This window comes from Corylus avellana, chromosome ca2 (assembly GCF_901000735.1).
Source record: "Corylus avellana chromosome ca2, CavTom2PMs-1.0".
NCBI classification, from domain to species: Eukaryota; Viridiplantae; Streptophyta; class Magnoliopsida; order Fagales; family Betulaceae; genus Corylus; species Corylus avellana.
Genome location: NC_081542.1, coordinates 29,202,106 through 29,224,932, shown reverse-complemented (window position 1 = coordinate 29,224,932; position 22,827 = coordinate 29,202,106). Strand labels below are relative to the sequence as shown.

The following is a 22,827-nucleotide window of genomic DNA, read 5'->3' as shown; positions in this document are numbered from 1 at the left end:
AAGAAAAACTTGTGGAAGCGGAAAAGGGCAAAATGGGCAGGTAGCAGTGAAGTACGGTGGTAAACTTTCGTTTTCCGAAACAGAAATTCGTTTCACTTCCTGCAAAAAGGAAAAGAAGAAGAAGAAGAAGAAGAAGGAGAATTTTTACTAATAAGGGGTCAGCGAAGTTTCCCTGTAAGGTAAGTTTCGAAATTCGAAACCCTAGTTTGTTCAATATATATATATATATATATTTTTTGTTTAATTTCTTGTTCCCATGTATGTTTGTGGCTCAGAAATTAAAACAATAATTGAGTGATTTGTATTTAATTTTAACTTTTAATTTTTTTTTTTTTTAACGATGTGACTGTGTTATGACTTCTTTGGCTTCAGCTCTTAATTAGTTGTCTGTTCTGTTTGGTTGCTGGGAAATGTGTGGAAAGAAATGAGAGCTCGGAATTCGATCACTGGATTCTGAAGTTTTGTTTTGTTTGTTTGTTTGTTTTTATTTTTTGTTTTCTGTCGGCTTCTCGGCAACCATACGGGTACTTAGGTGTTTATTTATTTATTTATTTATTTTTTTGTGATTATAATTGAAATTTTCTGAGTGGGTCTTGGTTTCTGGTGATATGTTGGTTCGAGTTTCTTGCTTTGAATTCGAAAACTGAAGAAATTGGAGATGTATGCAAATTGCACATTTCATTGTTGTTTTTTTTTTAAAAAAAATTTCTGGGTTTGTTCTGAGTTTTTTTCCCCGGATTTACATGGTTGATTGTGTATTTTTTTTTATTAAAAAACTGTAATTGAGTTGATTTTTCAGGTCTAATACTCTTAAGTCTTCTAATTAGTTGATTTTTTTTTTTTTTTTTTGGCCTTAAGCGAGTTTATTGAGTAGATTTATGGGTTAATTTGATTTAGTTTTGGTTATTATTGGTGAGGAACTTGCTATTTTTACAGTTAAGTTTGTTGATGAATGAATTTGCAGTATTTTTGGGTTGATACTGAATAGAGTTGTAGACAATGGAATTAATAGTGTTATGGTAAACAGTCAGTCTCCAGTTATCTTGTCCTTTCTCGGGTAATTACACTCTAGGCCTATCGTCTAGGAATGGTTACAAAGAGTATGCGCATGGCAAGAACTGATTTGTTATTAGATGGATGACTTAAATCAGGTGAAAGAGGAACGGATTACGGCAAGAGTGTTTTTTTTTTTTTGTAAAGAAGTTTGCGAAGTCATTCAGCATCAATATATTTTAAAGCAAGGTAATAGGTTCAATCTTAATCTGTCAAATCTGAAAGATTTTAAGGGCCATTTTGCATTTGGTATGAACATTGTTTTGATAATTTATGATTATTAGGATGAAAATTACTATATTCTATGATTGTGCCCCTCCGATGATTATGGGATTTTTTTTTCCAATGACATATAAAATTTAGAAAGTATGCTCCAGATTTCATTGTACATCTGAATGTCTAAGAAATCAAATAATTGTCTTGATTGAAAGATTAATTTGAAAGTTAAATTTCTGTAAATACAATTTCCTGGTACTTAAGTTTTTATGTAACCGTTTCCAATTATGTTTGTCATGCTTTAGTTCCCTTGAATTCAACCTTGTCTCATGGCATGTAGCATATTTGATGGAGCTGGTTATCATACTTCATCTTTTATATTAATTGTCACTAGCACATGAATTTGCCTCTCATGATTGCCCTCATCAGTATGAGAACTAGCATATTGGATTTCATTAAAGCAAATGGCTTATGCAATTCCTTTGGTTACTTTATTATTTCTGGGAATAACTATTTATTCCTCAAAATGAAGAATAGCCCAATAAGAGCACTCCCAATGGCTTATGCAATTCTTCTTTTTAGCCAAAATGCCCAATGAAAACTCCAAAAAACCCATCCATCAGCTTATGTAAACCCACATGCAAAATCCATCCGTGAATAGCATCACGCCACATGTGGCGTGAACTGTTTACAAACGCCTTTTTTGTTTTTTTTTTTTTTGTTTCTCTATCTCTCTTTTTGAGTTTGATGTTTTTGTTCCTCTTCTCCCAATCAAACTTGCTCTCTGCCTCTCCACCCACCACGACTTGCCCGATTCACTCCCTCCGATCCCACTTCCGCTTGTTCGATTCCGCTTGGAGATCACAACCTCAATGCAATCTCGCCTCCTCTGACAATGTCAGTGGCCGCCGTGGATTCTGAATTGGGCCTCGTTGAACGTTTCTGGATCAAGTTACGCAAGCAATGCTTGCTCTCTACACCCCCTTCATCCTCTGTTTGGCTTCCAAGCATCTTAGGATCGAAACTTGTGGGTTGCTTGTGTTTGAATATTTTGGTTGATGGGAACTTTGTCAATTGTTTGGTTGATTGAAACTCTGTCCTCTGTTTGGTTTGTTTGGTTAAAACTAAGGGTTGCTTGTGTTCTGACCGAGGAAAACATTTCAAGTGGCACAAGTAACCTCACAATGAAGAAGGAGATGGTCAACAGACTCTCCATTCCTTTTGCACATACAATGCCTATCAACCACAATGATGTGTTGCTTTCGGAGATTGGTCCTGGTAAGGATCTTTACTAAGGTCATTGACCATACGAAAAGGCCAATTTGAACAGAACCTTAGTTCACCAAACACTCTTCCAAGATAAACGGAAACCATCATGATAACTCATGACACTATAGACGGATTTAACACCAAACAACTCTTTATTGGAAGGGACTCATCACAACTTGTCTTCTCCTTCCCATCTCATTCTCGCTAAATACAACATCTTGAAGAATGCGGTAAAGACATCCACCTCTCAATCATGAATTGCTCTAGCAAAGCTCATGTTTCACTGAATGGCATATCTAGAAAATTCCACGTGAGCCGCAACATAAGCATCTTTTGCGTAAGCAATATCAAATAAAACTGGAAAGGTATCCTTAAGCACACCAAAGATCATGTCAGAATCTAATCTTGGAGTCATCTCCCACCTCAAATCTGGTGTGACTACAAAATTTCCCTCACTCCTCCTAATATTCTTTCATAAACTCACCCCATACGCCTCAACATGCTCACCAGAGCACCACCCTCCCCATCAATTTCCATATTTAGAGTCCACCATCATTCTCCGCCAAGCCTCTCTCTCAAGCCCAAGAAAGGGGTGTTCGATGTAAAATCCTTCTATAATGTCTTAATCCCCAATGACAGCAATCCTTTCCCTCGAAGGTGTATTTGGTGGAGTAGGGGACCTTTGAGAGTGACTTTCTTTGCTTGGTCTGCCGCTTTATGTAAGATCTTACAATGGACAGCTTAAGAAAGCAGAAAATCATTGTAGTAGATTGATGTTGTATGCATAAGAAGAGTGGGAAAACCGTTGACCACCTCTTGCTCCATTTCGAGATAGCTAGTGCCTTATGGTACTCTATTTTCCGTCTTTTTGGATTAGCATGGGTCATGCCTCGTCATGTGAGAGATCTCCTCGCTTGTTGGAGAAAAAAGATTGGTAATCTTCAAAGTGAAGCTTTGTGGAAGATGATCCTGCTCTGTATGATGTGGTGCATTTAGAGAGAGAAATAACCGGAGCGTTGAAGACAATGAGAGGACGGTGGCAGAGCTAAAGACCATTTTTTTATTTTATTTTTTATTTTTTTATACCCTTTTTCAGTGGATAGCTGCATATGATTATTTGCACATTTCTAGTTTTCATGACCTTTTTTTTAATCTCATCTCTTTCTCAAACTAGGTGTTTCTATTGTATACTTCTTGTGTTCTTGGACCAACAGTATGACTTTTGGTTACTAGAGACTTTTTCCGATAGCATGTCTCTGGAATGCTTTGGTTTTTACTTTGACAATGTTGGTTGTTCTGCCAGATTTGGCTGTGGGGATTCAGCGTGCATTACAGCCTCATGACTTCTTCTGCAAACGATCTTTCTGGTATTTTCTTTCTAAGGCTTGATCAAATTTATACAATTGTGCTACACTTTTCACTATTCTGTTTTAATCTCAGTGAACTGATTAAATCATAATTTAATTTGTGCTCTAATTGACCCAGCATATTTTAGTTTGTTAGCATCAGTCAAACTGAATGTAATTGCCTCTGCTTTGTGCTCCAACTCTTCAGAATATTGAAATTACAATAATATTTTTCCTCCAAAATGTGCAAGCTATTAGTTTTTTTTTTTTTCCTCCTGTATTAGTATTAGTTATCTTTCCAAAAATAGAATAACCCTAACTAGAGAAAACCTAATCCTCTCTTTTAACTCATGCTTTTCCGAGGATTTGATCCTAAGATCTCCCGCATGGGTTTGGTGCTACTCAACCACCAGAAACAAAGGATGTTCACATTATAGCGACTAGTCCTTTTTTGTGTGGGTTAGGATGAGTCTCAAGTGAGGGTCTTTGTATATATGGATTTTAATGTGCTGTTTTTGGCAGTTTCATTACCTTCCATGGTAATTATTTTTTAGTGGTTAGATTTGAACTGGTGACTTACCCTAATCCCACTTCACCATTTTACCACTTGAGCCGGTCAAAGTCATATCCATCTGTGGTAATATTGCTTTATGGTGTTCTTTTTGTCTGTTTCCATTGCTCCCTTGTGCTGTGTGATAATTATAATGTTGAAGAAACTTACAATTTTCTTTGTCCCCATTTTAAAGTTGACTCACCAGTCTGATTTCTTCATACTGGAGTCCCTCACTTCAATTGTAAAACTTGGTGCCTTTAATTTTTGTTTTACTAGTTACTAGTTTCTTTGTGGACTTCAAATACTCTTTTTTCTTTAAATATTTTTTTTATAATTTTTCATAAAATATTTATGTATTGTAAACCAATGATTGTCCAGATAATAGTGAAGCTGATGAGCAGCAAAAACACTCCGAATCTCAGATTCATGCAACTGGAATGTCTCTTTCTGGTATCACTACTCCAAATGCTCAGTATCCAACACCTCCGCAGCTTGGAGCAGGACATGCTATGGTACTAACTTTGAAGTCAACTTTTAAAGTATTCATGTTATTTTTAGCTTATTTCACTTGCAACATCTTTTTCGAAAGTTTTTTTCAATCACATAATTTGTTTGCTATGTATATTGCTGATTTTTTTTACCTTTTTTGGGGGATTAAAAGTAATCTGGACATAACTTTGTACTCCCATCTGTCAACTGTATTGTCATTAAAAGTCTTCGTTAGATCCCTAAAGGATCCTGATCCCCTACCTTGTATTTTTGTAACATCTTTACCTCAAAACCTGCTTCCCTACTACAATCTTCTAATTAAGTTTCAAATATTCGTAGGAATCTTATTGGTTCCTGATATCCTACCAATGACAACCAAGTATCTTCCTCAATGTTGTTTTGCTAAACATTTGGATACCTGGTAATATTTCAGCATTGCAGTCAGTTTGTTCTTAGTCTGATCAAGCGAGGATTTCGTTCTGCTGAGATTTCTTGTTTTCTTACTCTTTTGAACATGAGTTATATAATCCTCATGGAAAAGCTTTTTGGTACGTCCATTACAAAAAGAAATGTAACTGTTAAACTCCTACGAAATGAATGAAATTTGTATGGTTATTTGGTCAGGAATCAGGATAGTGTATATGTTGATTTGATACTCTTTTTTTTTTTTTTTCCCCTACTTCATATTGAATGTTTGAAATGTGTTAAACCATATGCCTGAAAAAGGATCTCTCGATACATTAATTATTTGATGTTAATTAATTTGTGGATATCTTCCTTAGTAGACTCAAGATGATTATTGTCATTCAGAATTTGGAGTAGCAATGAGAACACAGCAGTCAAGAAGTCTGAAAGCACATATCGGGAAAAGATATTGTATGTGGTGAGTTGCAAAAGCAGGCTAATCATTCAAACCCAAAAATAAAAGGAAAAGAAAAACCACAAATAGATAGAGAGAAGGTAAATTATGAAACAATCAGACTTCTTGTTTCTTGGGCACTAGAACCATCAATATACAATTCTTGCCCATATCCAGCAGCTACCTGGTTATCAATGCTTATAGTGAGAAAGAAAAATATAAAATCCAAGGATATAAATAGAACTATGAATTAGGTAAAGGGAAAGACTAACTTTTATTGCGGATAATTCAGGTGAAAATAGAACTAGTTTTGAAGTAGCGAAGGTTTGATGTGGCCAACAATTGCTGTTATCATTGTATGTTTGAGCTCCAATTGATTTGCACCTATTTTCTTTTTAGTAAGAAAGCAGCAGTAGTCATATGGATTGGTCAGCTGCGATGTTGCATTGGAGTCCAAGATTCTATAGGACTATCTGTGATTGGAAAATGGAGGCTGTGGATCGAGTGTTTATGCCTTTAATGCTTTTTGTTTTTTTACATTGGGGTTGGCTCAAGTGGTAAGGGCCTTGGTCTTGGTGGCATTTCCATCAGGTCTAATGTTCGAATCCCCTTGAGTGTAAACAATTCCTCGGGATTAGCCCGCCAAAGAAGTTAGAGTATTATCCGATCCTTATGAAGGGAGTGTTTTGCACGGGTCGGAAGTTTACCCGACAATGATGGGTACCTGAAGTGGCCTTGCCTTGGAGGGGCCCCTCATCATAAAAAAATAAATTTTTTTAAAAAAAAAAACTGGGGTTCCCCATCATATGATGAGCAAACCAGCTGCATTTGTCTCATCCTCGCCATACCAAGGCAAAGTGTCGTCTTTCATGTATCTAGTGTTAGAGGGATGTGATGTGTTGGTGACCTATTGGGAGTGCTAGATTAAGGGTGAAAACGCTTGGGACTTGCTTTAACATTTCATTTTTTTTTTTTTTCTTCCGGTTTTCATTCTAATCTGGTGCTTTTATTGAGTGCAAGCACCAATCCTTCATTGTTCCATTTTATTGATTTGTTTATATATATATATGGTGGTTGACTGTTAGAATATGTACTGGTTTTATAGGTTTTCTTTGACCGATGCTCCGGTTTTAGAGAGTCGGTAGCCGCAAGAAGCACCATTTGTTTTAAAGTTGATGTGTGGCAGTGTGGGTGTTGGGGTTACATTGTTAGACATGATTTTTTTTTTTTTTTTAATAAGTAATGGCAACTTCATCAAATAGCGCAAAGGTGCAACCAAAGTACATAGAAAGTATACAAAAGAGACCTAATTAGAAACATAAAAAAGATCTAAAAACACAAGAAAGTGCAAAATCAATGACGACAACCCAATGAAAAAAAGTCTTAAAGAATAAAGCCTTTAATTCTACTAATGTCCTCTCACGATCCTCAAAGCTTCGATCCTAAAACCTACCACCTAGCACTCTCCAACAAGCGAAGAGATCTACCACCTAACTATGCATACTTTGCTGAAGATAGTATTCCAAAGAGCATTGGAAATGTCATAATGGAGTAGAAGATGATCTATTGACTCCCCATTTTTCTTACACATGCAGCACCATTAAAACCACAATGACATGTTTTCTTAGATTGTCTATGGTGAAAATCTTCCCTAAAACCTACCAAGCAAAGAATGTCACTCTTAAGGAAACTTTATTCCACCAAATACTCTTCCAAGGGAAATGACTACTATCATGGGGAACAAGAACATTGTAGTATAATTTAAACATCAAAGTACACCCTCTCTTGGAAGGTACCCAGCAAAGTTTCGTTTCACCACCACCCCGTCTCACTCTAATAGAATACAACAAAGTGGAGAACGAGGTAAAGAGATTCACTTTCCAATCGTGAGATGATTTGAAAAGGGTAATATTCTACTGATGAGCTCGTTTGCCATTGCAGCTTCCTTATAATGGGCAATGCTAAACAAGTCTAGGTGTCTCGAGGGCTTGATCAATTGATCCCCATACCATACGTCATGCCAGAATCAATTTTGGAGTCATCGCCCACCTCAAAACTAGTATGTCTAGAAAGCTCACCCTAATCCCTCCTGATATTTTTCCAAAGCCCCACCCCATACAACCCATGGACCTCATTTGGACGCTACCCACCCTATGCACTGCCATATATATTTTTTTTTTATAAGTCAAAAGATGTATTAAAGAGCGCAGAGGGGCACAACCCTAGTACGCAGGGAGTATACAAGAGAGCGACTAAGAGGAAGAAAAAGAAGAAGAGATCATAAAAAGAAAGTCAGGGAAGCTAATTACTAAAGGCGCTAGCCAGCCAGCAGTCCAAGTGAAAAGAGTGTACAAGAAAAAGTGGATAAGGTCCTCTATGTTCCTAGATGAGTCCTTGAAACATCTAGCATTTCTCTCACTCCAGATGCACCACATGAGGCAAAGAGGGACCATCTTTCACACAACAACACTACGAGACTTGCCACCTGCCCACCAAGAAGCATACAACTCCCTGACACAACCAGGCATCACCCAACACAAACCAAACCGAGAGAAAACGGCATTCTACAAGATACGCGCAACCCCACAATGAAGAAAGAGATGATCAACTGACTCCCCATCCGATTCACACATACAACAACAATTTGCCACTACAATACCTCTCTTCCGAACATTATCCAATGTTAGAGTCTTCCCAGGCACGGCCGTCCAAGCAAAGAAAGCCACTCTTGAAGGAACCTTAGTGCGCCAAATACTTTTCCATGGGAAAGGGATGGGATTTGTAGAAGCAAGGATCCTGTAATAAGATCTTACCTCAAATTTTCCTTTACGAGAAGAGATCCACCACATCCTATCCTCCCCTACCCCACTCATCGAATGCGAATACAAGAGCGTGTAAAAAGAGGCCAAGACCTCCACTTCCCAATCATGAACCCTGCGAATGAAGGACACGTTCCACTGCATAGAGCCATTTAGACACTCCCTGTTATCTGCAATAAACGCATCCTTATTGGTGGCAATATTGAAGAGTTCAGGAAAAGCATCCTTGAGAGACATTTCACCGCATGAGATATCCTCCCAAAACCTGATGTTGGACCCAAGACCAGGGACAAATCTAAAGTGACCTCGGAATGACCTCCACCCCCTGCAAATATGCTTCCATAACCCCACCCCATGCGGACCACTGGGATCTCTAGAACGCCAACCACCCCAAACCGCACCATACTTAGCAACTAGGATCTTCCTCCACCAAGCCTCTTTCTCATGAGCAAATCTCCACAACCATTTCCCCAACAAAGCTTTATTCATCACATGCAAATTTCAGATCCCTAAACCTCCCTCAGAGATCGGAGAACAAACCTTGTTCCAACTGACCAGATGGAACTTAAACACATCCTTAATCCCACCCCATAAGAAATCACGTTGTATCTACTCCATACGCTTCGCCACGAATGCAGGGATAGGAAACAGAGACAAAAAATAAGTGGGAAGATTGGATAGGGTGCTTTTGATGAGAGTAATCCTCCCCCCCTTAGACAAATACAAGTGTTTCCACGGGGCCAGTCTTCTAGCATACTTCTCCAACATGTCCTCCCAACTTGCCTTGACCTTGAACGGGGCCCCCACCGGGAGACCCAAGTACTTCAAAGGCGTAGAAGCTGAACCGCAACCCAAGATGCCTGGCAGAATGCTCACATTATCCATACTACCAATAGGGGCTAAGACAGATTTAGCCAAATTCACCTTTAACCCAGAAACGGCTTCGAAGCAAACAAGTAAAGCACCAATATTTCTTATTTGATTCGGATCTGTCCCACAAAAAACCAAAGTGTCATCAGCGAAGAGAAGGTGAGAGACAATAACCCAATCCGACTCCCTACTTCCCACCGAGAAACCAGAGATGAGTCCCCTGTTAATCGAGGCATTGATCAACCTACTAAACGCCTCCATAACTATAACAAACAAGAAGGGAGAAAGAGGATCTTCTTGCCTCACTCCCCGCGAACTATCAAAGAAACTGGAAGAGGATCCATTGATCAGTACCGAGAAACGCACTGACGAGATGCAATGTTCAATCTAGGCAAACCATTTCTCTCCAAAACCGCACCTTCTCAGTAAGTAAAGAAGAAACTTCCAATTCATATGATCATTTGCCTTTTCCATATCCAGTTTGCACAACAAGCCAGGTTCCCCTGATCTGATTTGACTATCCAAACATTTATTGGCGATGAGAACTGAGTCCAAGATTTGCCTACCTTTAACAAAAGCGTTGTGGGGTTTCGAAATGACCCTATCCATCACTTTCTTCATTCTGTTGGCTAATACCTTGGCAACAATCTTATAAGTCCCTCCCACAAGGCTAATCGGACGAAAATCCTTGATATCGGAAGCTCCATGTATCTTAGGAATAAAAGAGATAAACGTGGCATTAAGGCTTTTTTCAAAATAACCTTGCTCATGGAACTCCGCAAAAACCGCCATAATGTCCCCTTTGATCACATCCCAGCAATCCTGGAAAAAGGCCAGAAAAGCCATCCAGGCCTGGAGCCTTGTCCCTATCCATACCTTTTACTACCTCCCACACCTCCCTTTCCTCAAAAGGATCTTCCAACCTAGATGCCCCACCAATCGTCAACATATCAAAATCAAGATCATCCAACCTCGGTCTCCAGTTGAGGTTCTCTGTAAAAAGAGACTCATAAAAACTGGTAACATGGTTGCTAATGACCTCTTGATCTGAAGTTGTAGAACCACCCACAATCAGAGACTCAATAGAATTTTGTCTTCTATTTGCATTAGCAATCTGATGGAAAAATTTCGTACATTTATCTCCCTCCTTCAACCAACGAATCCTAGATTTCTGCCTCTAGCTGATTTCCTCATCTAAGAGATAAGTCTCCAACTCTCTAGCTAGCAACCTTTTTCTCTCCATTTCTTCAATGGATAACCCTCTCTCCTCCTCCACCCTATCAAGATCCTTTATATCATCCATACGGGCTTTAATGCACCCTCCCACATCTCCAAATTCCTGAACATTCCATCTCTTAATGTCCCCTTTGAGAGCTTGCATCTTTTTTGCCAGAATAAAACTCGAAGTGCCCTGGAAATGGTAAGACTCCCACCAGCTCCTTACTTTGTCCACAAAACCCTCCGCTTTAAGCCACATATTTTCGAACTTGAAGGGTCTCTTGCCTTCTGAGAAGCAATTACAATCAAGAATAATAGGAGCGTGATCCGAACACACACGAAGCATCCTCTTTTGTCGCATAACCACCCTCCATAAGACCTCTCTCTCATTAACATAGTGTTAATGCCACTTCCTCAAAAGAGTTTGGTTGTACACCAATAAATTCCGAATGCCTAACCCTTCTTTAGAGATCATAGTACACACTTTAGTCCAGCTAACCAAGTGTAATTTGAACTCTTCACCCATACCACACCCAAAAAAAATCTCGCTTCAATTTCTCTATGTGATTGGCAACGCCAATTGGGAAGGGAAAAAGAGACATGAAGTAGGCAAATTAGATAAAGTGCATTTAATCAGTCCAACTCTCTCACCCTTTGACAAAGGCATCATCTTCCATCAAGCAAAACAACGCTTTATCTTCTCAATAATATCCCAAATTGATTTGGCCTTAAACGAGGCTCCCAAGAGAAGGCAAGTATTTCATAGGCAAAGAAGAAACCCTGCAACCCAAAATAACCCAAAATACTAGCTAGACCTTCAACATTGGTGACATTGCCAATCGGGACCAACTTTGATTAAGCCAAATTAATCCTCAAACCTAAAACCGTTTCAAAGCATAAAAATAAACAATGCAAATTTCGAAGATGATCTGGATTTGCCCTGCTAAATATCAAGGTGTCGTCTACAAACAAAAAGTGATAAATATTGATAGCACCACCACTCCTAGGTCCCATCGTGAAGCCTAATAAAAGACCCGTATTCACTAAAGCATAAATCATTTTACTTATTGCCTCCATAACAATAACGAGCAGAAAGGGGGACAATGGGTCTCGCTTTCTTAAGCCATGGGAGCTACTAAAGAAACCCATCGGAGTTACATTCACCAATGCATAAAGCGCACAAAGGAAATACAATATGCTATCCATTTACACTATCTTTCCCCAAAACAGCATCTCCACAACATATACAAACAGAAAATCCCAATTGACATGGTCGTGAGCCTTTTCAATATCTAACTTGCACAGAACACTTGGTTCCGCAAATCTAAGCCTACTATCAAGGCACTCATTACCAATGAGAATAGAGTCTAGAATCTGTCTACCCTTGATGAAAGCATTCTGAGTCTTAGAAATGTTCTTTTCCACTATCACTTTCAACTTGTTAGCTAGAACTTTGGTAACAATTTTGTACACTCCACCCACTAGGCTAATAAGTCAAAAAATCCTTAATGTCAACAGCCCTTGGTTTGTTCGGTATAAGAGAAATGAAGTTGGTATTGAGGTTTTTTCAAACATACTCTAGTGTGAAAATCATGGAAGACAGTCATGATGTCTACTTTAAGCACCTCCTAACAAGCTTGGAAGAAACCCATGGTAAAACCATCGGGATCTGGAGCCTTTTCACAGTTAAGGACTTCCATCACCTCAAAGACCTCATTTTACTCGAAAGGTCTCACCAATGAAATGGCCCCCTCCCCCCTAATGGAATCAAACGTGTGGCCATCAAACCTGGGCTGCCAACTCTACAGCTTGATAACCTAGCTGTCATAGAACTGCACAATGTGTTCTCTGATCTCAGTTTGATATGAACAAGCTGTACCATTAACCACTAGTTTCTCAATGGAATTATTCCTGTTATTCGAATTTACCACTCGACGAAAGAAATTTGTGTACTTGTCACCCTCTCTTAATCATGGCGTCCTCGATTTTTGCCTCCAACTCACCTCCTTCAAAAGAGCTGTCTTCTCCAATTCATTAATCACTGTAGCCTTCCTTGTTTAAACCTATCTCTTCCTCCAAACCTTCAAGAATCCGTAAATCATCCACAAGAAGTTGTTTCTTTCTCTCTATATTGCCAAACACTCCCCATTCCAAGCTTGTAAATCGGCTTTTAACGCTTTAAGTTTGCAAGCTAGAATGTAACTCGAAGAACCCTGAAAGTGATAAGAGGTCCACCACAATTCACCCTATCTACAAAACCTTATGATTTTAGCTACATGTTGTCGAACTTGAAATATCTTCTGGCTCCAGGAAGGCCTCCGTAATCAAGAAGAATAGGAAAATTATCCGAGCACAATCTAGGTAACCCCTTTTGGAGCAAATCAGGGAATTGGTTTCCAATCCGAGAAAACAAGGAATCTATCAATTTTAGACCAAGAGGGAGGTCCCTGTTGCTAGATCACGTAAAAAGGTCACCCACAAGAGGAATGTCCAAGTGTCCCTGCTCAGAAATGAAACCGGAAGACTCCCAACATAGTTGGACAAAAAGGGGCTTCACCCGATCTCTCACTAGGAAAACCAGTGGCATTGAAATCCCCCCGAATGCACTAGCGTAAGCCCCTCCAACTTATCAAAACAGCCAATGCATCCCATAAAAACTTTCTATCGCTTTTGGCATTTAGGCCATAAACACCCGCAAAAGCCCAAGAAAATTGATCTTCGACATTCTTGAAAGAACCAGCAACCAAGAACTCACCCACACACTCTTCGATTTTCTCCACCACCCTCCTATCGCACGAGCAAAATATCAATGTAAGCCCCCTTAGAGTCTAAACAACACCAATCTACATGACGACACCCCCATAAACTATGTATAATACTATAGGGGATAAGCTCTAATTTGGTCTCTTGAAGATGTATAACATCTGTCTTCCACTCTCTGAGCAAATTTCTAACTCTAAGGCACTTTTCTCCCTTGTTTAACCCTCTTACATTCCATGATAGCAATTTAGGCTTCATGGATAAACCATGATAGCCCTTCCCTTCATTCTGCCATGGCTTGAACATCCACCTCTAGTATCATAATTGATCGAGCAGGATAATCTTTTCAATTCTCTTTTACTTCTAATGGCTGATTTGGAGTTGGAAGCCTGCCCCTCCTGGTTATGATTTGCTTCAATGGTTGTAAGAAAGGCTAATAGTTGCCCTTCAAACTCCTCAGAAGATGGTCCTACAAAATGGCGAATGTCGTTCACCTTCTGCAGTACCCAACAAGAAGCCATTGGGGGCAACAACTCAGAGGCTCACAAACAAAGCGTTCTTCCCTATTGCATAATACCAATTCCAAAACCTGCTAAACCATTCCTTTTTGCACAACACACATCAAGCCCATCCAGACCAGAAGAATCTTTGCCACTCAAACAACTTGCTTCACCCACCTTGTGTTTAGCCCGCTTTCTTTTTCCTTATACAAGTGACCCTTCTCATTAAGGAGCTATCCAACAGTGCTAACTCCTTTTCCGTTTCAAAGCCACCCAAACCCAATAGGTTACTCTTGGCAATTGGATCATCTCCCGACACTAACGTCTTGGCCAAATTCGATGAACTTCCAGAACAAGCAGAACCATTGATATAGGATTCAATAGAATTCATGACCAGTGGTCCAGACCTGAGAGTTATCGTCTGTACATGATCACTGGTGAAATCTGAGCTTTAAGATTTCACGTGGTGCTGCAACTGGGTGTCCTGCGGCGAGACCTTAGAGAGAGCACCACCAGCAGTAGAGCTAACACCATCAACCTCCAAAATCCCTTTCCCTTATCATATAACTACAGAGCATCTGTGCCAAAACCCACCAGCTAAGCATTTGGGTTGCCATCAGCCCCTCTGGAGCTTGGTCCTACATCCGTACATTTCATGCCTATACCCGAATCCAATCCCAAAACAGCTCAAGTCCCTACCCAAATCCAATCCAGACAGGAATTTAAATCACTACAATCATGCTTTGAGGGTGACTTTGATCCTTATTCTTTCACAACTTGTGAGAATGGATTATTTTCCAACTAGGAAGAAGCACATGCTTGTTCCTAGTTGGGGTTTTCCAAAATACATCCGTACAATTAGGGTTTTCTTATAAGTATGTTATGCTGTAACCCTAAATCATTGAATAGTGAAATATAGCCGCACTCTCCTGTAGACGTAGACACATTGCCTAACCACGTAAATCTGTCTCTTTTCTTTTGTTCTCTCTTTTTGTTTTCGTATTATTCATCATTGTTGCGCACGGTAATAACAATTAATACTCATTGAGCAAAGGGAGAGATGTTGTTATAGGTCTCTCTTTCACTCTATATGAATCGTCAGATGCATTATCTTTATTAAATAACTAATGCATTATTGTTTTTAGATTACTGTGAGGTTGCAGTGTCATAGGTTTTTATTCATTCCTCTAGAAAGAGCTCACTTAAAATCAAATCTGCTTAGTAATAGGTAGTTAGAGATGCATTGGGATAAGTTTTTTTGAAAAGCATTAGGAAGGTTAGGGAAGAATTCTCTTAATTTATTAGCTTCATAGTTGGGGTGGGGGATTGAGAGCTGTACAAGATTGGGAACTTGAGTCGCTGGAGCAGTTTATGAGGTTATTATTTTCTGTTAACTTGTATCGGTTGTGCAATGAAAGGGTGTGATGGAGTTTGTCGAGGAGAAGGCTTAAGGGGAAGCTTTCTATGGAGGAATATTTGGCAGGGTCAATGCCGTGAGAGAGGTGGCTTGGTTCTTTTGGAACACAGTGAGGGAAAAAATATTGAATGTGGATAATCGTAAAAGAAGGGTGAAAGATTTTAGTGCGTTGGTGCTGCATTCGTAAATCAATTGGAAAGTCTGTAAATCATCTTCTGCTTCATTGAGTCATTGTGCGAGAGCTATGATCACTTGTTTTCCCTTTGTTTGGGGTTCCATGGGTGACACTGAAGTCCGTTATAGAGTTGTTTGGCCAGTTGGAAAGGTAGCTTTAGTAAGAATAGTAGTAGAGTAATATGGAAAGCACCCCCATAATGTCTCAGTGATGTGCAAGGATTTGAATACATGGAACTCTCTGTGATGAAGTCTGATGCTGTTTGATTTGTTGATAGAAACTACTTTCTTCTTTTGGATTTTTTGGACCTTGTTAACTTTAGATCTTAAAATTTTGCGCCTTCTGTTGTATGCTTCTGTGTAATTTTTTATTTAAATAATATTGTTGTAAACAAAAAACATGATGACTTATAGAATTCAACCTCTTGTGCAGAGAGATTGACTGAAGCTGGTGATATTTTATACCTTCTCATTTTAGAATATTTAATATCATTGAAAAATATCAAAAAATATCATTGGAAGTTGGGAAGTTGCAGCTTCTCAAAAATTATGGACTGGCAACTGAAAATCGAGGGGGGAAATCAAAATATTCAGCAATATCTTCTTTGGAGATCTCTTGGGTGGAAGTTAGAATTTTAGAAAGGCATTAACTCATATGTTTGCATGACAACAGTGTCTCATGATTAATCAATACAGATTGGGAATGAATAACAATAGGTTTAGGAAACTTTCCTTTTTAGGTAATTGTAGATTGCATGGTAGACCCCATTCCCCCCTCCTTCCTTTCTTTCAAAGTAGTATGAGTTCTGGACATCTCTTCATTCTAAGATTATTAAAATTGAACTGGTGGCTATAGTTCTTATTGAAGTTCTATTACTGAATTAGTTGCTAGAATGATTATGGTTTCTCCCTCACCTCTCGATTCTCATATTTAAATTTGGAATTGTGACATATTTAGTTAATTACCTTTTTGCTTGTCTGTTGAAGGCACCAGCGGCCTACCCATATCCAGATCCTTATTATAGAAGCATCTTTGCTCCCTATGATGCACAGCCGTATCCTCCACAGCCCTATGGTGGGCAACCAATGGTATGCTCTCTTTAATGCCATATGTTGACACTCTTACCTAAAAACGCCATATATTGGTTTTCTGATTCTTTATGACATGGTAATTGTGCATGTTGAGACCACACATTGCTTATGACCATCTATGTTACAATTATTGGATAATTACTTGTCTCAGGTCCACCTTCAGTTGATGGGAATTCAGCAAGCTGGGGTTCCTTTGCCATCAGATGCAGTTGAGGAACCTGTGTTTGTGAACGCAAAACAATATCATGGCATCCTGCGACGTCGACAGTCGCGTGCAAAAGCTGAATCAGAAAATAAAGCTCTCAAGTCTCGGAAGGTACGATATAAACCACAAATATCTTTGCCTCTTATATGCAACATTGTGGTGAGTCTGCTTCATTGGGTACAATGTATTATAAAGATCTGCGCGGTTGCATTGTTTCTCAATTCAGTATCATTGATTTAGTGTAAGTTGATTTATCACTCATTACTCAAGACTAATTTTGCAGCCATATTTGCATGAATCTCGACATTTGCATGCACTCAGAAGAGCTAGGGGATGTGGGGGTCGGTTTGTAAATTCGAAGAAAAATGAGAACCAACAGAACGAGGCGGCAGCAGGTGACAAATCGCAGTCCAAAATCAATCTAAACTCTGATAAAAGCGATATTGCTTCCTCGGATGGCACATCCTGAATTTGGAAGCAATGACAAAGCACACAAAGGGCTGGCTCAAACCGGTTTTTCATCAACGATGTCCATTAAACCAAGGTTCGGTACCAGCCCTATGGGTCTCAGTCAGTATTGCTTCAGTCTGGATCTAAACTTAGAAATTCAGAATCATGTATAGGTTATCCCGTAGTGAGTTTGTAGGGAGGTACTAGATATAGTATTATTGAAGCAGCGACTCTTTTTATGTTATCCTTGATGGATTTCCTTTTAGGCTTAGCTCTGTTTTTTTTTTTGGGTCCCTTCGAGAGTGGTGGTAATGTCTACTGTGTGAGCATTTCTTTGCAGTTAAACATGTGGCGAGTTCAGGACTTTCTAACACAAAATTTGATTCCTGTTGATTGTTTGGTTTGGTTATGTTTCATCAGCCCTTTGATTCCATTGTTGTCAAGTGGGAGAATAAGTTAAGTTAGAATGGTTTAATTGAAATTGGTGTTGATGTCCTTGTATTATGTAATGTATTTGTACAAAAGTTGCATGGCATTCATAGGAGCTGGAATTGTCCTGAGTTCAATAATTAGTCCTTTTTTATGCCTTTGGGATATTCAATAATGTTAGGAAATTATGTAGAAATGATTTGCGGCCTTGAGAAAGAATTATGCCGGCCGGGGAAATCCGTGCATTATCACATTATCAAGCCAGAGTAATGTTATATACTATTATTTTATTCTATTTTTGTCATCTCAAAGTTGATGCGACTTTTAAATCAATAGTGATTTATCTCAAATTCAAATATGATTTTAAAAATTATATGAACTTTGAGAGAATAAAAAGATAATACGCAACATTACTCACAGAGCAGTTGATAAGCAAAGCATATATTACACAAGCAAAGCATATTCATTGTAATTGGACATAATTGTACAATCAAAAACAATACTTTCTTTTCTTCAAAAAAAAAACAGTACTTTCTTGGAGATGGAGCCAAAAATAGCATCTCCATATGTAATACATGCACAAATATTCATCCTTGTTTTATTGTGTAGAAGAAAGGAAGGAAGGTGAGAGGTTGACTTTAACCAAAAATACTAAACTTAACCTAAAAGTAAGCTGAGCCGAATATCTTTTAGAGTAATGTTAAACTTACTTTCACTTTTCTAATCTCATTTTTCACATTTATATGTAGTTTTTAAAACTATCATTGAATATGAAATGAATTTTTATTAAATTTTAATCAAATTGTAGTTTTAAAAATTACTTATGAGTACGAGGAAATGGGTACAGAAGTGAGAATAAATGTAATATTACATTATTCAACTAAAAGTTGAGTGGATTGTAATTGGAGCGGCGCAGCCCATGGGTTTATAGTTATTCTCCCAACCATTCCATGTGAAATCCTCTCATTAGTGGGGATTGGAATAATAGAAGTGAGAAATAGAAATGAAGTCAAAAAAGATTGGCTTTTGTGTTGACTAATGTCAATGATTTATTTGGGTCATTCAAACATTATGATATTCCTCAATTATCCCAATTTTCAACGTGTCACTATTTCCTTCTTTTGTCTTGCATTATCTGATTCCCAATGTTTCTTCCCTGAAATCATTCCATTTTTGTCTAAACTTCGAAGTTGTTTACATTTGTCTTATTGGAAATTGCATGATTTTTTTTTTTTTCTTCTTTTTTTTTTCACCTCTTACCTGAAGTTGGTTGGTGATGGAAAAGAGGACTTTTTGGACATGCATTCGTGTTCTTCTATATTATTTTCTCTTCCCCAATGATGCTACTTTTTTTTTTTTTTTTCTAAAAATTGTTTTTTTTTTTATGAATTTTGCATTCCTTCACGACGCCGGCACCACACAAGATCTTACTGACCCTACTGCCGAGTGCTTAAACTCACGTGATCAAATAGCGCCAAGTGTCAACAAATTGCAGAACAAGCAATCATGTCATAGACAAAGAGGAAGGGAGACGTCTTCTCAATCTAATTATAATTTTTATTGCCACATTAGGGAGTGTAGAAGTGAGAGTGTAACATTTCTAATTTACATATGTTACTACTAATAAGAGCGCTAAATATAATAAAAAATAAATGACAAAAAATTTACATCCCATCTTTAATCCATTTCCGTACAAGCATATGGTAAATCCACAATTGAATTTGCCAAAATAGATGAATAGAAGACTGGATGGAGAATGACATGTAACATGAAACTAATTTTCTTTTCATTGTTTACACTTGTCAGCCTTCAGTCAAATCAAGAAAAATAAAAAAGGAAGGCTAGCCCTGATGAATACTAATGGTGGATTCAAAGTAGTGGTGTATGGTGTTTAATTTTATAAAATAAAAAGTATTGAGTGTATGACTTATGAGTGAAATTAGCAAATGTTTAGCACTTAATGATCTTTTAAGACTTGAAGATTACTCATACACCACACCTTACACCTCTGTCCTATTCTATCAATTATTGTTACACTAGGTCTCTGTGATACCAAACTTTTCTCTTCATTCTTTGTCTAAGCTTTATCTCACATGATTTCCCATTAGCATTAATTGTTTGCTTAAAATTAAAATATATATATATATATATATATATATATATATAGAGAGAGAGAGAGAGAGAGAGAGAGAGAGAGAAATAATGTTAGGAAATGTCACCCAAACATAAAGAAAGAAATAAAAATTCTGGTGACCAGTATATATATATATATATCAGGAGAAAAGTAATAATATGCTATCAATGGTTTATAAATTATTCCCGTTAATCTTTTATTTCTACTATGCATCGTAAGTCCTTATTTAAAGACACTACAAAGCTAATAAAAGAATTAAGGAGTTAATTGTTATCAAACGTGTACGTTTGCGTGTGTTGAGAAGCTTAGAATTTTTCAAATTATCTTATAAAAATCTTTTAAAAAAAAAAAAATTACACCTCAAGTTATGTATTTTTATGACTACATTTAAAGTGTTCATGTGTGATTGCCACTAGTAATTAAATATTAAATTAGCTCATGCTTATCTATCTCGTGCCATTAGATCATGGAGACAGTTTTTGTCTTTCACTGGAAAATGAATGAGGATGGTAAATAATGAAGGTGATGATGTACAATAATGTGAAATATAGGATAGTGGAATGTAGGCAAAGTTTTGGGATGGTTAGTTTATATCCACCACTATGAAGTGTCTTGTAAAAGTTACAACTTGATATTGATTGATAATGCAGTGAAAATGCCTTTTTATAGGTCATATATATATATAAGGAATGTAAATGGCATGCTAATGACCAGATTGTGACATGATTAAATGATCAAATTCTAATATCACATGACAAGAAGATAATATAATTTAGGGAAAATTTTATTTACCACTCTTGATCTATTGGCACTTTTCTAATCATACCCTTAAACTTTAAAAGGTGTCAATTTAAAGTTACAATCTTTCGGAAATTTGCAACGTTGACTATCCCGTTAAAATTCATCGTTAAATTTTAACGGAGGATGTAACATCCCCAAAATTTAGGGCTACTATTGATTGATAATACGGTAAAAATGCATATTTATATGGCATATAAATGTATAATATAAGGAATTCAGATCTCATGATAGTGAGATTCTAATATGATTACATGATCAGATTCTTACATCATATAAGAAAATGATACAATTTAAGTATAGACTGAAATTCTATGGATTAATCTAAAAATGAGATTGTTTGGTGGCTATGTTCATATAATTAAGCAAAGACCACATCTTATCAATTTAAAGAAATAGTTGATCTTTTCCTAAGATAGAAAAGCAAAGCAAAACAAAAGTTTATCTCTTCTCTAATTTCCATACAACTACAAAGATTAAAAAAAATAAAAAATAAAAAACCCAATGTCCAAATCGTGATTCATAGAAGAGCAATATTGCTCAGCTCTTATATAACTGGATTGACGTAGAGTGTTCATCCAATAGTTTATGAGTACTCCACATCAGCCAAATTATATAAAAAGTAAATAAGAATTGTGTTAGTCATGTAAGCAAAATAGAAAATGTTTCTCAAAAATTCTTGTTTCTAACACTAAAATGGGGGGATGACATTTTTTTTTTTTTTTTCTAATTGAATATGGAAAATGGGGGATGACTTGACTACTTACTAGCCAATCAAAAATTAAAAGTTTTGATGTCTGTTTACATATACAGACAATGAGACAATGAGACTGTATCCGACAGTGATTGAAACCAGACCAATTGAGATAAGGTTTTCTAAAATTGAATTGAGTGATTAAGAATAGCTACTACTACTGATCAGAAGAAGCCAACTGAAATTACTTGTCTTGTATGGCTGCAGCCTGCAGCTTCTTCCTTGGATTCTTATATATGTAAATATATTCCACTCTCTAGGGCTACAACTGTGTTGGGCCTGGGTTTTAGATCTACTAAATTACTGTATAGGGTGCAAGTGCCCCCAAAACCCTTTTGAAGTCCTTCAAAATTGATTTTATATGTTTTGACGTAAAATATTTTTAGCAGAATGATTTCAATTAAAAGCATTTTTTTAGCATTTGACTCGTATGAGAAAAATTAGCGATGGCAAGTAATGGCCGATGATCTCCGACGATAGCCAAAAGTGACCAACAAGTTGCTACAACCTCCGGCGAACTTTGGTGGCAGTTTGTGACTTTCAGTGGTGGTAGTAGTGATCTCCGACGGTGATAGAGAATGAACTGGGAAAAAAATGTGTGCAAGAAGGAGAAGATCAAACTCGAAAATTAGTTTACAGTTTTAAAAAAGGGAAGAAAAAAATTTACGGAAATTAAAGTTTGGTCAACCGAAAATATTTTTAGTTTGGTAGCAATTTTCAGTCATACCAAACACCGAAAAAATAGAAGAAAAAAAACATTTTCAACAAAATAAATTACGTCGAAACAATCAATTCCTTGATGAAACATTCTAGTGAAATATATGATGTCCGATTGTCCTTCACTTTTAAAATCATACTCCACCTCCGATAATATTAATGCTCTCATATATATCTAGGGCTGGTAAAACGGGTTCATGTCAACCTGGCTAACCCGCCAATCCGAACATGACACGCTTATTAAATGGGTCACCTATTTATAACCCGAACTCATTTAACCTAAACTCTAATACTAAAATTAAGTGTCGGATTCGAGGGTTATATTGCCAGTTAAACTTAAAATTTACTTTAAAAAATAAAAATAAAAAATAAAAAATATATATATAAACAGGTCAACTCGTGTGACTCGTTTATGACCAAACTCGTTTAACCTAAGCCCTAACCCTAAAACTACATGTCGTGTTCCTGGTTTAGATTGAAAACCCTATATATGGATACTAATCATATGGGAAGAAAAGAAAAGAATGCATGGGATGCATGGCAGGCATGCATATATATATATATATATATATATATATATATATATATATATATGTTGGAAGACTCTCTCACTCGTCCTGCTAATCTTTCCTTTCCCTTTTGTAAGGTTTTGACAAATAAAATTCACATACTTGAATACCACTCCTAATCATAACAAGTATATTG

General features: G+C 37.3%; 1 protein-coding gene across 1 annotated transcript; it reads left to right on the top strand.

Moving 5' to 3' along the window:
- Positions 1–8: 8 nt before the first annotated feature.
- Positions 9–17,787, top strand: LOC132172492 (nuclear transcription factor Y subunit A-7). The gene is made up of 6 exons (XM_059584003.1): positions 9–179; positions 3,842–3,905; positions 4,816–4,949; positions 16,531–16,632; positions 16,787–16,951; positions 17,124–17,787. The coding sequence occupies exons 2-6, from the start codon at positions 3,878–3,880 to the stop codon at positions 17,307–17,309; spliced, it is 615 nt and encodes a 204-aa protein (XP_059439986.1). The 5' UTR covers positions 9–179; positions 3,842–3,877; the 3' UTR covers positions 17,310–17,787.
- Positions 17,788–22,827: the final 5,040 nt, after the last annotated feature.

Excerpts from the sequence above, each read along its gene's own strand:
- LOC132172492 (XM_059584003.1), top strand. The coding sequence starts at position 3,878 with ATGACTTCTTCTGCAAACGATCTTTCTG. Across the intron at positions 4,950-16,530 it reads TTGGAGCAGGACATGCTATG|GCACCAGCGGCCTACCCATA; the intron begins GTACTAACTTTG and ends TGTCTGTTGAAG. Across the intron at positions 16,633-16,786 it reads CCTATGGTGGGCAACCAATG|GTCCACCTTCAGTTGATGGG; the intron begins GTATGCTCTCTT and ends TACTTGTCTCAG.